Source organism: Phyllostomus hastatus, unplaced genomic scaffold (genome assembly GCF_019186645.2).
Source record: "Phyllostomus hastatus isolate PE091 unplaced genomic scaffold, TTU_PhHast_1.1 phas_contig_148, whole genome shotgun sequence".
NCBI lineage: Eukaryota > Metazoa > Chordata > Mammalia > Chiroptera > Phyllostomidae > Phyllostomus > Phyllostomus hastatus.
The window spans coordinates 8,685,820-8,701,704 of NW_025333607.1; the positions used below are offsets into that span (position 1 = coordinate 8,685,820).

Below are 15,885 nucleotides of genomic sequence, written 5' to 3' on the forward strand. Positions count from 1 at the left end.
TAAACAAAGTTTTTCATTTGGATGGCCAGAATTTTTTCAGTAAAGGAGACAGTACCAATATTGGACTGAGATTCTCTTATATAATTTTTAATTCTGAGTCTCAGAATTTGGTGATAACCTTTTATTTTTCCATTTTAAATAAATAAGTTATGAAAATTTGGTTAACACACTTGAAAGTGGTATAATGCACAGGATGGGATTATATATCTCAGTTCAGAGTTGCGGTTTGGTCAAAGTCAAGTTCAATGCCAGAGAGACACTCAACATTACGTGTTTGTGCCTGACATTCTAACATACCCCCCCCCTTTCCTCTTAATTCCCAGTGTTAAAAGGAAGCTGCACAACGACTGGGTTATGAAAATTAGATACATTCCAACCCTAAACTGCTTCGGATCCTGTTCCTTAGATAGCGTTCACTCGCTCGTCTTGGAATCCTTGAAGAGACTTGAGGATAATTCGTAAGTACGATAGTTTATATACGTGAATATTCTGTGACTTTCGGGCTTTCTATTTTTTTTCAAACGGTAAGACAAAGTTTATTTAGAAAGTTACAGATGCAGTAGAAGTGAGCCAGCTGGGCTGCGCAGGCTCGGGACACAAGTCCCAGAGGCGGCAGAAGGGCCCTGGGGGGCTGGGAGAGAGAAGGGCTGCGGCAACAGGCCAGGGGCAGGGGGAGGGGAAGGGAAAGGCTAGCACGCTCCCGAGAGGGAGTGCGCCCCCTGCTTTTCACAACTCACAAACCCGTGGCTGCCTTGGAGTTTTCAACCTGGGTTTTAGAAAAATGACATGTTAAGTGTTCCATCTGCTTGACAAGATTAGAGTTTCAGGGAAAAAAATGAAGTTATTCATGCAAACCTTGACGTGATGGGTCCTCCTGGCAACAACCTGTTGTTTGCTGCTATAATCTGTCGGAATAAATAAACACGGGTGCATGCATGACGTCGTTGCCCAAATACAGTTTTATTATTGGTAGAGCTGAGTAGTTTTCAAACCTGTGCACTTTTAATATCCTTCTCGCAAGTCAATAGGCCTGTGAGGGCATGCAGCACAATCGTCACGTTCCACGTGCACTACATGCACAAGGGGCTTTCGTACACGCGGGAGAATTTGAGTAGCATGGTTAAGTATCTGTTAATACTTATTAATGTGTAGCAACTACATATTTATAGCTATACTAATATGTGGTAATAGTATATTATTGTAATATATAGTAACTATCAGTTATTGTACATTAATTCTCAGTTTTAAAAATGCATTGAGATATATGCTACAATGTGGATAAACCTCAAAAACCTATGTTCATGATTTCATTTACATAAATTGTCCAGAAAAGGCAAATGCACAGAGACAGGAAGTAGATCAGGAAGAGACGCCACTAGGCATGGTGAGGGTGAGGGCAGGGGGCCCATGAGGGCAAAGCGAACTTTCTGGGGTGATGGCAATGTTCTGAAACTTATTGGGGTGGCTGTTCTACAACCCTGTAAGTTTACTAGAAATAATTGAATCGTATGCTCACAATGTTGTACAGTGGCCATTGGCAGGGTTCCTGCGAAGCCAGAAGCCAGCTGGTTTCTGTCCTCGCCCTCACTAGCTCTGTGACCTTGACCATGAGCTCTCCTTCTTAGTCTCAATTTTTCCATCTCCAAGTGGGAATGAACATGCTTCACTCTAATCTCATAAAAGGCGCCTGAGTTAACTCACAGGAAGCGTCTGACTTCACGTCTGGCACACGGTGCTCTGCAAGTGTAAGCTCCTCTTTCTGCTTCCTGAATGAAACACTGAAAAGCATCTGAAGAAAGAATGTGAATCCTGAGGCGAGCAGGTGGAGCTGTCATAGGCCTGTGCTGTTTTGGGCCTTGTGTTCCCACTTCTAGAGTAGCAGTTAGGAAAGCTGGGGGGGGGGGGGGGTCAAGTCCAGGGGGCCGTGTGTTTTTGTAACACCTTCTAACAAAGAGTAGTTGTTATCGTTTTAAATGGTTTCGAAAATTAAAGAAAAATAACATACCATGATCGATGAAAATTACATGAAATTCAAATTTTATCACTAATAAAGTTGTATGGGGACACAGCCATGCTTTCTTGTGTATGTATTATTTGTGGCTGTTTTTCTGCTACAACGGCAGAGTTGGGTAGTTATGAAAACTGTATGGCTAAGTCTGAAGCATTCACTGTCTGGTTCCTTCAAGAAAAAGTTTGCCGACTCCTGATCTACAGTTTTCTATGACTCCCTCCCTTGGGAATGGACCAATTTAGCTCAACGACGGCTGATAATCCAGATTAAGGACCACTCAAGAAAATACCTTTACCCGAGGCACCCTGAAATTTCTTCTTTACAATGACAAGGAGGCAATAGCAATGCCTTCCTCCTTATCCTCTGCCCTCACTCCCGCCAACCACCCCCCATGACCAAAGCGAGAAAAGATAGGAGGACACGCTGCTTGCTCAGTGGCCTGGTTCTTAGCACAGGATCCGCCTGGAACGCCTTCCTGCCAGGCGTCATCGCGCACGCACTAAACAACCCAATCACGCACCACGTGCCCTTGGGGAGTCACCTCCTTACCTTTCAGCGGCTGACCCGCTCCCCTCTCCAGGTCGGAGCTCACCCACACTCACAGCAGCAGGGAGAACTGAGACGAAGCATGCTGTTATCCAGGCAGGGTCTTCTGAGAGCCATGTGCTCTGGGGTTTTTCCCCCCATTTTGAAAAAAATTGTTGCAAAATATTTGCAACATTTTGCAAAATTGTTGCAAAAAGTGCTGTTATATCAAATTTTCACAGGGAAAAATTCAAAGGGAACTTTCCAATTTTTTTTTAAATTTGAAGGGAAAGGGGTATCGTTAACTAGGTATTTGTCCCTTACAGATATTCAAATACATATTTATTGGGAGCTTTTCATGTTCAAGGCCCATGGTCGCTACGACCTGTTTTGTTACAGGATAGGCAACATGGGCCCACATCTACACTAAGGTTGTGTGAAAGATGCCATATGCCTTAAGGGGAAAGAACATGGTACTAAGAGAGACAATAAACACAACACACATTATTTAGGCAGTGGGAGTGGGAGGGTGGAGTTCAGGATGGCCTTTCCGAGAAAATAACACCTGCAGGAGGGTGGTTTTAACATGGCTCGGATCCGGGAGGAAGAACATCTTTGACCTGCGCAGAAGCTCTTGAGGAGGGAAAAGCTCAGTGCAGCCAGAAAAGAGGTGGGTGAGAGCAGCGGATCCGGGAGGAAGAACATCTTTGACCTGCGCAGAAGCTCTTGAGGAGGGAAAAGCTCAGTGCAGCCAGAAAAGAGGTGGGTGAGAGCAGTGTGGCTGGATCATAAAGTGCAGGGAAGGGGAGGGCATGGGGTGAACCCAGAAAGGTGACAGAGACCGCCTGGGGCGGGTGAGCCAGCTGAAGGAACAGGGCTCTCCTTAGAGCTCAGGGAAGCCACTGGGGAGAAGGGGTGAAGTCGAATCCGCGTTTTGCTCAGCACTCTGGCTGCAGCATGAGAAGGCTGGGGGTGGGGTGGGGTGGGGAAAGCAGAACAGACCATTGTGGGAGCTGAGAAATTAGCACTGCCTTGCAGTAGATCTGGTAACTGTTGTATTCAGCAAATGCAAGAACAAATATCGGAGACTTTCAGGGTATCAAAGATGTTGCTTTACTGGCCAAGTTTAAACTGCGCAGGGGCGAACTCTCAAAGTGTCCGGAGACACGGTACCCACAAGGGCTGCAGGCGAGAGTTGTGCTGAGCGCTTACAACTAGGTCCTTGTATAGGGGTTTTGGTGCTAGCAAGCAAGCGTTTCACAGAAGCTGATGTGGCAGTTAGCTATTTGCTTACAGAGACCGTGCATGGGAACAGGGTAAAATTCAAATTTTTAAAACTAAACAAAGCATTGCTTATCTAGCATACCCAGGGGAGAACATCTGCATGACACAGGACGTTTGCTCAACTACATCCTGCACTCTGTCTCCCTTGTTAGTTCCTTTTAGCTACAATGTGGTTCCTGTTTACTAAGGTCACATTTAGTTCTTAATATTTTCTTGTTCCCAACAGTAACAGGGGATTGAACCAAGATATTGCGGTGGGAATGGGAGGAAATGGTGAGAGTTCAGGTATATTTTAGAGGCAAAGTCAACAGGACTTGATAGCAGGCTGGAGTGGGTAGCGAGAGGGGAGAGAGTGTCCAAATGCGTTCCTGGCATACGCGCTACCGACGCACACGCTCAGCCGCCCCGTGTCCTGTGCGGATTAAGGCATGCTGTGTCTCTGCCCGGCCTCACCACCAGGACAACCACCTCTCCAAGCTGAAGGGCTGGGTTCCTTTTTAGATGGCTTCTCCCTTACATTTTATTTTTTAATTATGGTTTCTATTCAATATTATTTTGTTTTAGTTTCAAGTGTACAGCATAGTGGTTAGACAATCACGTACTTGGCAAAGTGATCCTCCTGATATTTCCGGTCCCCACCTGGCACCTTATATAGTCATCACAGTATCACTGACTGCATTCCCTATGCTGTTCTTTACATCCCCGAGACTATTTTGTAACTACCAATTTGTATTCCTCAATCCCCTCGTCTTTTTCTTTTTTAAAAAAGTTTTAAATTGTTCATTCTACTACCCCCTTACCTTTTTCATTCAGTTCCCTAAACCCCCTTCCCCCTGGCTATCTTTTATTAAGTAGAAACAATACAAAATGTTGTGCTAGTATCACCACATTATGGAGTAAGGAAACTCTGTGAGTCCGTAAGGATTTAATAATTACTTACAACATTGTCTGAGGGTAAATGGATTTATAACCAACAGAGGCAGGAACCTATTGAACATAATCTGTTTATAAACTGGAATCAGCTCCATACAGGAAAACAGTATGTTTTACCTTGGATTTGTGTGTCCCAGGCCTGTCAGAGAGTTTTCCATGCCAAGAGGAGCGAACAGCTTTTGTTACTGTGTAAAAGCGAATGTCATTGTCACTGGAGGTAAGAGAATAGTTCACGTTGCGGAGATTGTCTACTTAAGTAACATAGTTCTAGAGTTCCCATAAAGTTATGGGCATGTGATGAGCTTGAAAAAACAACAGAAGCATTTGCTGGAAAAAAAGAAAAGAGCAAGAAGCCAAACTGGAGGAAGGGATCTAAGAAAAAAAAAAGCCAATTTCCTGAGCATTATTTTGGTGACCACCGAGAATTCTTTATTCATTAGTTGTATATATTGGCCATCTTAGAACTTGAACTCCTAGTTTGGAAGGTCAAGTGTATAAAAACAATTCTCTGCCAATGCAAGATTCCTTGGGGTCTCTGCATACGTTTGTGAATGTTTCATTCAAGACATACTGTTTGCACAGCTGGCAGGGACTAAGCATTATTTACAAAGCTCATAAAGATCAAGTTGTATTTCTAACCTTAAGAATTCAAAATCTAATAGTACAAATAAGACATGCTTCTAAATGGCTCACACAAAGTGGAGCATGAGTCAACAGATCATCATCATCATCACTGTCATAATCACAGACAGAATACTGTAGGCATTTAGAGCTTAGTATCACATTCCTTTCCGCCTATTCTGGCTGCAGAAGGCCACCACACAGACTGTGCATGCATTCTCTTACTATCGACAGAAAGCAAGCAGAGCTGGAGGACCACTGGCAGTAGGTAGCAGGAAACCTCTAGAAGATTGGGTTTCCTTTGCAATGCACGCTGGACATAGATAGTTCGCAGGTTAAGAGTCCTGGGCATTTTTGAGGTGGCAATCCACAACCGATTCCTTCTTCATGAGACGGGCACGTAAGTCAGGTTCTCTCCTGGGGATAGCCTGGGCTCGTGCTGCAGGAGTGATCTTGCCCATGGCAGAGGTGCTTCGGCCAACATTATCTAGAACTGTTTGTGGGCCTGAGCCTTGGGATTCTGAACCTACCTGCGTACTGTCTTGTGACACTTTTTGGCCTCTGCCAGTGAAATGCAAAGGCAGATACTGCATCATGGGAATTATTCCATCTGAATCGTGTAACTGCCAATCTGGAGTGTTTCTCATGACCTCAACCAATTTCCAATTGGTATCTACTCTCACAATCATAAAACTTTAGGGCTAGAAGGAGTCTTGGGGATCAAAACTTTACAGAGAAGGAAATGAGGTCCCGATAAGGAAAGTGATTTGCCAAACTCACACAGCTGGTTAGCTGGAAAATTGAGCTTGATGCAGTTCTCTTTGCTCCAGCCCCCGTCCTCTCTGGAAACAGTAGTCTAGTTCGCCCCGGGCTCTCCCTCCCTCGCTTTTCTCTCTCAATGGAGGCCACTCATCTCACCAAGAGTGATGCGTTTTGGCCAAGTGACTCGCTAACAGAAATAAGAGCTCACTAAAGGAAAGAAATCCTATCTTGTATGTGAGGCCTTATTAAAATCCTGGTTTAACAACAAAATAAAAGAAAGTGAATGGAAAATGACAAAGATACAAGAAATCAACCCTTCATGAACCATAATATAGTATTTATAGTACAATGTCTTATCTTCAGATTTGATATCTTTTCTATGAATTTTTACTTTACCTGTATGTCTTTAATCCTTGTTGCACTACTACCAGATTACAAACTTTCAAGAGCAGGGACCGTGTTTCATTTATTTGTGTCTCAATTCCCCTTCTATCCCCCACCCCAAACATTTTTAAATGAATTGTACATGGCAGGGACCTAGAACAATAGTAGTAGTAGTAGTAGTAGTAATAGCCCATTCACTGTCCAGAAACTGTTCAGAATTACACAAGTCTGGCCCTGGCTGGGTTGCTCAGTTGGTTAGTGTGTTATCCCAGTAGCCAAGGTTGCAGGTTCAACTCCCAGTCAGGGCACATACAAGAATCAACCAATGAATGCATCAATAAGTGGAACAACAAATCATTGTTTTTCTCTCTTTCCTCCTCTTTTTCTGAAATCAACTTTAAAAATTAAAGAAGTTACACTTGTACAATCTACTTAATCTTCACAACAAAACTATGACATACAGTTCTATGTATCCGCTTTACACCGATAAGGAAACTTAGACACAGGATAGTGAAGCCACTTACTCTAAGTCATAAAGCCAGTAAGTGAGAAAGCCGGGTTTGAAACTGAGGCAGACTTACTTAAAATATATATTCTTAACCACTTCATAGGTGACTCTACTAGCCAACTAATTTATTAAACAATCATGTATCAAACACTCACTATTTGTCAAACACTGCTATACATGAGAAATACCAGATAATGGGCAAAATATATGGAAGCAAACAACTAAAATTGAATAGTCTTTGTGCTTTAAAAAAAAAATCTCAAGAAAACACCCTAACAAGGAAGAAATCTTAACTCCATCTGAGGCTGGGGAAAGTAATCAGAAGAGGCTTTCAGGGAGGTTTCTGAAAAAGTAGACTTTTGATAGAGTCAATATATAGAATTTTATGGTATGCTCTACAGTTAGCAAAGTGTCAAACATAACAGTAATTTCTCAAGACATTTTTTCTTCTTGCTGTTAATAAGGTTACTGTGGAAGTTTTCAATTTAATAAAATATCCCACTTACACTGGACAGTAGCCCTTAAAATATCCTGGCTGCTGCCTTGGGCAGCCCTGGCTGCCGTAACAAAACAACACGGACTGGAGTGAGTGGCTCAAACAACAGAATTTTATTTTCTTGCACTTATGCTATGTTATATGCCAATTATATCTCCATAAAGCTGGAAAGAAAAAGAAAGCAATCTTCCCTTCAATCTATACAAAATAACAAAATGACAAATCTACTCTACAAAAGTTTAATTTGGTCTGTGTCTTGGTGCATTCAATACCACTTGCTGTAATTTCTTGGTAAAAATTCATATTAAAACAGTGATTTTGCATTTCATCAACATCTATGACACATTTTTAGGTGTGCAACAAAGATAAAAATTAGTGACAGTGATTTTTTGTTGTTGTTGAGAAATTATAATCTTCCTAATTTAAAGCATTTAAATATGAATGGAAAAGTGTTATTCTTAACTCTAAAAACAGTCTATTTGTAAGAGAGAAAAAAATAACACTGGGTTTCTATTGGGAGTAAAACTAGAAATTATGGGAAGAAAGGAAGGGTTTTTTTAGTAAAAAATTATGCTCTTCCATACTGTATAAGTCTTTTACTATGTACCTGCATGGTTTTAACAATTAGGAAACAGTATCTACGCTATGATAGTACCTACATATAAATTATATTTTCTTATGGATATATATGTTAGGAAGGAAGATGGAAATATGAAAACAGTTGACTTGATATAATGCTATAAATTATGTGCAATTTCCCTCTTCCTTTGATTTCCTCTCTTATTATAATGTTTGCATAATGTAAGAATGTGAAAACAAAAGAACAGCTGCCTTAAATGCTTTGGGGAAGTAATTATAGAAAATAATACATTAATGCATGAATAGGGTAGGAAAGTACTGAATCAAGAAAAGGGCTCATCAAATATTTATGGGAATTCACATTTGTGTGTGTAAATACAATTATTACAAAACAATTCTGATGCGAGGAAGCAGATCCAAACAAGGCCAACAGCCTCTTAGCAAGTCCCGGGCTGCATCCTGGAAGAAACAGAAATTTTTCAGTAAAAAATTATGCGACTTGCTGTGACTTGCTGTTAGAAGGGAGATAAGGATGTGACTGAGCGAGAGACACTTTGTTTTCCATCTTTACTGACACAGGATTGGCATATAACATATCAGTTTAAGTTGTACAGCTTATTGATTTGCTATACTTTTTTAAAAAAATATTTGTTCCGCTTCCTTTTCTTTGTAAAGATTTTATTTATTTATTTTTAGAGAGGGAAGGGAGGGAGGGAGAGAGAGAGGGAGAGAGAGAAACATCAATGTGCGGTTGCTGGGGGCCATGGCCTGCAACCCAGGCATGTACCCTGGCGGGGAATCGAATCTGCGATGCTTTGGTTCGCAGCCCACACTCAATCCACTGAGCTACGCCAGCCAGGGCTTCCACTTCCTTTTCTTTTTAAAGATTTTATTTATTTATTTTTAGAGAGGGAAGGGAGGGAGAAAGAGAGAGAGAGAGAAACATCCATGTGCAGTTGCTGGGGGCCATGGCCTGCAACCCAGGCATGTACCCTGACTGGGAATCGAATCTGTGATGCTTTGGTTCGCAGCCTGCGGTCAATCCTCTGAGCTACGCCAGCCAGGGCAATTTGCTACACTTTTATATTGCACAGTGACTACCACCAAGGGTTAGCTAACACCTCCATCATGTCACATGATTACCATTCTCTTTATGGTGAAAATATTTAAGATCAACTCTCTCGGCCACTTTGAAGTACATAATACAGTATGATTAACTATAATCACCATTCTGTACATTAGATGCCCAGAACTTATTTGCCTTATAACTGCAAGTTTGTACCCTCTGACCAACATCTCCAAGAGACACCTGCACCCCATGTTCAGTGCAGCACTATCCACAACCACCACGGCATGGAAACAACCTACGTGTCTGTCAATAGATGAATAGAGAAGGTGTGGTCGTATATGACATACAATGGAAAGTTACCCAGCCACGAGAAAGAAGGAAATCTTTCCCTCTGTGACAGCATGGGTGGACTTCGAGGGCATTATGCTGAGTGCCATAAGTCATACAGGGAAGGACTAACACTGTATGCTTATACATATAAACTGAACTTATAGAATCAGGGCTGGGAGCGGGGAACATGGGGAGACACAGACTCTTTACACTGTCACCACCTGTATCCCTGAGATAATAAGCAACCGTTTGTGTCCTTTTCAGGAGACGATAAAGTGCTCCGGTTGTGGCACCCCAATATCAGCACCAAGCCCGTGGGAAAGCTCGTGGGGCACATGTTCAGCATCACTGAGATCGTAACCAACGAGAAAGATCAACTGGTCATCAGCCTTTCCTCTGCCAAGGTAATGAAAGAAAAAAACGACCACACACACACACAGAAAAAAAAAAAAACGATGTGTTTCCCTTGAGACCAACTATTGGATGATCTAGAATACAGGCAATTTTTGACTGAAATAGCAACAGTCACTGAGAAAAATATCAGTATGGAGAGGGAAATGGCGAGCCACTGTTGTTTCTGCTGAATGAATGCGGCACAAGGAAGGTCGTGTTTGAGGAGTCAAAATAGTACGACTCTGGGAAGAGAGCCCACAATATCCTCAGTCACACAAAAGGCCTTCCCATAACAGACAGGAGCAGCATCATTAAATGCAGGAAAAACAAGGGTTTCTGTCATTGCTGCTGTCATCAAACACTGTTTTAAAGCTTCTAACCAATGCGATAACACAAGAAAAAATAAGTTATAAATATATTATCAATGAGACTAAATTGTTATATTTTCAAATGATGGGATTGCTTGAAAATTTTAATACAATCAGCTCAAAATGTTAGGACAAGTTTAATAAGGCAGTTGGTTATAATGGCAATTTATAAAAACAAATTTCTATGTAAGAGCAATAACCAGTTGGGGAAAAAATGATCAAATGGATAGTATTTACAAGGGCAAAAAGTTATGAAGTACTTCCTTAACAAGAAATATTCACTAGAAATGTAAGATAACTCTGAAGTTTTCTCTGAGGCACTTGTATTTAAGAACATGAGCAGAGGGACAGTCTACATTTCTGCATGGGAATATTGTACTGTAAGACAAGGGTCCCCAGCCCCCAGGCCACAGCCCCATACCAGTTCGTGGCCTATTAAGAACCAGGCTGCACAGCAGAAGGTGAGCTTGAATGTAATGCTCTTGAGTCACTCTGAAGCCAACCTCCCCACCCCCACTCTGTAGAAAAATTGTCTTCCACAAAACTGGTCCCTGATGCATTTAATGCTACTCAGGATTATTTGAATACCAATTTTCCAAGTTTCACGTTTGCTAGATATGGAGCAGGGTGTTGGGAGGAAAGTGGAGATGATACAAAGAATGTGTATGGATGCACAGAGACAAGAAAGAGAGAGTCTGCAAACCTGGAATCAGTTTGATATGACAGTAACCCAGAGGACATGAGGGAGAGGGCGGCAGAAAAATCTAGAGCACAGATGCAGCCCAAGGACCAAGACCTCTGTGCCTCTGCCCACCCAGCAGTCCCACCGCCCTGAAGTTACATGGAAGACCAATGGGACTGAACACTGACGAAGAGACAGATATGAAAAATTAGAATTACTCTATGGGGAATTACTCTACATATTCACATCAATTCAATAAGGAGAGCGTGTTGGTATTACTGAATCCATTTTAGACAAAAGAAAACTGAGGTTCAGGGAATTTCAAAGGTAGGTTAGAACTGGAACCCTAATCTTTTGCCTCATCCTTTGTTCTCTCCACCAGCCATAGCTCAGCGTGTACACACAGGAGTTAGAAAGACCACCAACCATGAACGGATCCCAGCTAGAGCAATAAAGTTAGGAACAATTTGAACAGAGACCAATTTCTCTGGCACTCCTCGGTGCCAGTGTCCGTTCGTCTCCTGCTTGCCTCTCACTCTGGGCTCTGCACCAAAATTCATAAATGGTCCATCGTACTTGTTTACGATACAAAAGACTGAAAAGGTTCAGTGTTCTAGCTACTCTCTCCAAATCTGCACGTTCGGTAGAACAAAGGAAGTACAAGTTCTGAGTAACCCTGGCCTGCAGGGAGTATACATATGACTCAAAGCTCCTCAGCAGCGTTCCCAAATGATGTCACTTAGACATCTTTCTGCTCCTACACATAAGGACCACCCTGCACCTGCAATAGTGACGTTTTTAACTCAGTTAACTATACTATAAGTGTAGTGTCTCTGCTAGCAGAAGTACTTATTAAAGCTTTCTATGTAGTTTCACCCTTTGCAACAGCATGGGTGGACCTGGAGAACATTATGCTAAGTGAAATAAGCCAGTCAGAGAAAGACAAGTACCATATGATTTCACGCATAAGGGAATCTAATAGCAAACTGAACTAACAAGCAAAATAGAGACTGACTCATAGATGGAGAGCAGGCTGGCAGCCCTGGGTGGGAGCAGGTTGGGGGGCTGAGCAAAAAGGAGAAAGGACTCATGGACATGGACAGAACAGTGTGGTGATTGTGGGGAGGGCGGGCAGAGGGGTATAATGGGACTAAATGGCAATGATGGTAATGGAAAAATTTTAAAAATAAAAAGATCACTTATATACTCAACAAAGATTCTAATTTAATCATTTAATAATAAAGATTATAATACAAAAATATTAAGGCTGATGATGCCTTAATCCTTGATGAAATCACACTTATTTCTGAAATTCAATCACACTGTAACTTGCTTAAAAAAACAAACAGAAAATAAAGAAAACAAAGACCAGTTATTTCGAGTGACGAAGAGTAAACTTGATCTAGTTTGCTGAATTAATTCATTCTACCCACTTTTATCAACCCAAGCTGTAGTTGAGTATTACATAGTTCTCTCTCCTTCCTCACAGGAGGGTTCTGATAACCTATTTCCTCATACTCTTACTATATTGATACCACCCCCCCAAAATCTGCTTTCTCTAATTCTTGTATGCCTGGGCAGCAGGAAGGGGAGGTTCTTGAAACCCTCATTTAGTAAGATGTTCCCATTTGTCTTAAGTCGTGAAAGAGCAACTTGAAACATTCCACCTAAAATTTGTCTTCCCTCTGTTTTCTAATCTATGGTAAAAAGAGAAACATGACTTTCGTTGCACTGTTAAGTTATAACAGTCTTTTATTATTTCTCCAAAGTCCTTTATTTAAAATTTTTATCTATTGATTTTAGAGAGAGAGCAAAAAGGAGAGGGAGAGAAACATCAATTTGTTGTTCCACTTATTAAAGTATCTATTGGTTGCTTCTTGTATGTGTCCTGACCAGTTATCAAACCTGAAACCTTGGTATATCAGGATGATGCTGTAACCAACTGAGCTACCTGGCCAGGGCTCCAAATTCTTAAAGAATAATAAATACTCTGTTTTCCCCTCCCTTCTGTAATGATACAAAAATGTAGCTCCTTTAAGCAAACATGTAATCACTGCTGTTTCCCTCTGATATTAATGACTGATAACTGAACCAAGAGCCCAATCACAGTTTAGCAAATATGTGCTCATCATAAAAGTCACACACTCCTGCAAGTTCTTAGGAGCATATTACGGACTCTGAAAATGCTTCACATAAACGGCTTTGAGGGGGAAGGGGGGCGTGTCAAAGTGGTGAACTGTGCTCCCTGCTCCGCCAGGTTTTCAGGGTGTGGGACATCCAGACTCTGTCACTCCTGCAAGTCTTCCATGACACCCAGGGAGGACCCGGAGACATGCAAATTTATTCCATGATCTACGACACCAATCACGGCATGCTTATTGCAGGTAAGCTCCCCCAACTAATGGCAAAAAATAACAACTCATACCTTGACTTTTAACTGTTTTTTTTTTAACTAGCACCTGAGCACAAACTAGAAGAAAAACAAAACTAGAAGGGAAATGTGTAAACCTTGATTCATCACAGCAGATATTTCATCTAATTCCATTCCCTCCTATATTTCCATGGCTGGGTGGATACAAGGTATGGCTGGTGTTCTCTGAAAATACCACGCACCCTGGCTAGCATAGCTCAGTGGATTGAGCGCAGACTGCGAACCAAAGTGTTGCAGGTTCAATTCCCAGTCAGGGTACATGCCTGGGTTGCAGGCCATGACCCCCAGCAACCGCACATTGATGTTTCTCTCTCTCTCACTCTCTCTCTATCTCCCTTCCGTCCCTCTCTAAAAACAAATAAATAAAATCTTAAAAAAAAAGAAAAGAAAGAAAATACCACACCAGGGCTCCAAGTTCCTGAACCTAGGGAGATGTGCTGTGGGTTTGGCAGAAACACGGGGTGTACCCTGCTGCTGAGGCAAGGTAAATTCAGCTGTGTTTTCACTCTTGGGAGCAGGAATATGGTCCATCTTAGAACGGACGCACCACTTTTTTTCAGTGAGGCAGTTTGGCCACAGGCACTGACCCTGGGACTCCAGTTACTAGGTAGGAAGGGTGCTGAGCTTCCTACCTGCCTTTGCTTCTAGACCAAGAACAGCAGGGAGAGAGAAGAAAGGCCCAAATTCCGGATGCCCAGAGCTGGTGCCAACAGATTTGTTTCCTCCTTTTCTCGTTGCCTCTTAGAAACACACGCTTACTAAAGGCACAAATGCTAAGCATTTGCTTACCCTCAGGCTTTAGGAGAAAAATGACCCACATGAATAATTCATTTTCCTCCTGCCACACCAACCCAGAATGCATTTCCTAAGCATTTTCCCAGTGACCACCTGCTCTGACCTTCCATGGGATTAATTAGGGCAGGGAGGTGGTTGGTGCTTTTGCTGGTGGAGAACATCATTATTTTTAAATTCTGAGGTTTTTTCTGGGTTATGAGTGAATTAGCACTTCATGCTTAATAGATAATTTTCCATTTTGGCAAGTAGAACTTAATTCTGGTTGTAAGCATCCCTCTTCTAAAAACAACATCCTAAAAGTTGCAAGCAAATTGTCTCCCTTAGTGCGCCAACCTGCATGTTTGATTACTGGGCTCCTGATTTCCACCCCATTTATCAGAATAACTGAGGACTCGAGTGTTAAGACCAAAAAAGGGACAGGAAATCAAATTTTCTTCCTAATTTTATGTCATCGCAATAGTATTTTGCCTGTAGAAATATAGAGCTCTGGCCCTGGCCAGGTAGGTCAGTTGGTTAGAGTGTCGTCCGGGTATAACAAGTTTGTGGGTTTGATCCCCAGTCAGGGCACGTGCAAGAATCAACCAATGGAAGCATAAATAAGTGGAACAACAAACTGATCTCTCTCTCTCTCTCTTTCCCCCTTTCCTCCTCTCTCTCTCAAATCAATAAATAAAAACTAAAAACATACAGACCTCTGAATATTGCTTAATCACCAGCACTGCATACATTGGCTGCAACTGTCAGTTGACACAAGAACGACGGGAAGTCTATCGCGCCAATTTTCATTCATGCTTTGATTCAAGCGACGCAGCCAATATAATCCTCTAAACCCCAGTGACAGCAGCCACGTCCTGGAACTGCTATGGAGAATGTGCTGCGGCCCTATCACTGTCATTGTCACCACTCTTAAAGCACAACCATCTGTATAGTTCTCTCACAAGGCACTTTCATGTACTTCATTTCCTGTGGCCTGCACAATCACCACATGAGGCTGGAATTATTATTTATCCTGTTTTATAAATGACAGAAGTGAATATCCCAGTGTTGAACTGACTAGTAGAAAGATACAAGGAGGAAATGTAGGGCTGGGATTGGATCCCAAAGCCTCGGACCCTGAATCCACATAACTTCTCAGTAAAGCATTGTTTCCCTAGCAACAGTATAATGAGCCAAAAAGGGAGGGGATTGCACTTGTCCTGCTTATCTAGCTTTGCCCATGTCACTGGTCACTGTCAATATAATGTTAAAGGATCTACCAAGAAGCTTCAAGTGCTGTTTGACTAGCTGGTCACCCCATTCCTCCTATTTCCATATTGAGGAATTTGAATGAAAAACATTCCCAGGAGAGCCGTTGAAGTCTTTCACACGTGAATACATTTTTACCTTAAAATTTAAACACCCAAGGAAAGTGTTTAGCAGTGTGTAACTCCCGCTGAAACCTTTCCTAGAGTTGAGATTTCCTTGGAGAGACCTGAGAAAGTCCGTGCAAAGAAAAAAATCCACATCAACGTAGGAAAGAGACTTTGTTTTCGTTGGAGTTACGGGATGCTTTGCGGTTCTTACTTATATTTCCAGACATTACACTCCACCAGGACGCACAGTTTGTCGATTTTGAGCTAAATCATACTTGCAGATTACCACATGATGGTAAAGCCAAAGGAAATACCCTTAGAAGAATTCAAGTAAGGGATACCTGCTTTCCATCTACCTCACC

General features: G+C 42.0%; 1 protein-coding gene across 1 annotated transcript in view; it reads left to right on the top strand.

The window, feature by feature from the left end:
• Positions 1 to 15,885, top strand: part of WDR64 (WD repeat domain 64) — a 72,254-nt gene that overhangs the window by 21,741 nt on the left and 34,628 nt on the right. Inside the window, exons 8-11 of the mRNA XM_045816615.1 lie at positions 324 to 458; positions 4,891 to 4,970; positions 9,767 to 9,906; positions 13,203 to 13,329. Of these exons, the coding sequence (XP_045672571.1) occupies positions 324 to 458; positions 4,891 to 4,970; positions 9,767 to 9,906; positions 13,203 to 13,329 (482 nt within the window). The remainder of the gene's footprint in view (positions 1 to 323; positions 459 to 4,890; positions 4,971 to 9,766; positions 9,907 to 13,202; positions 13,330 to 15,885) is intronic.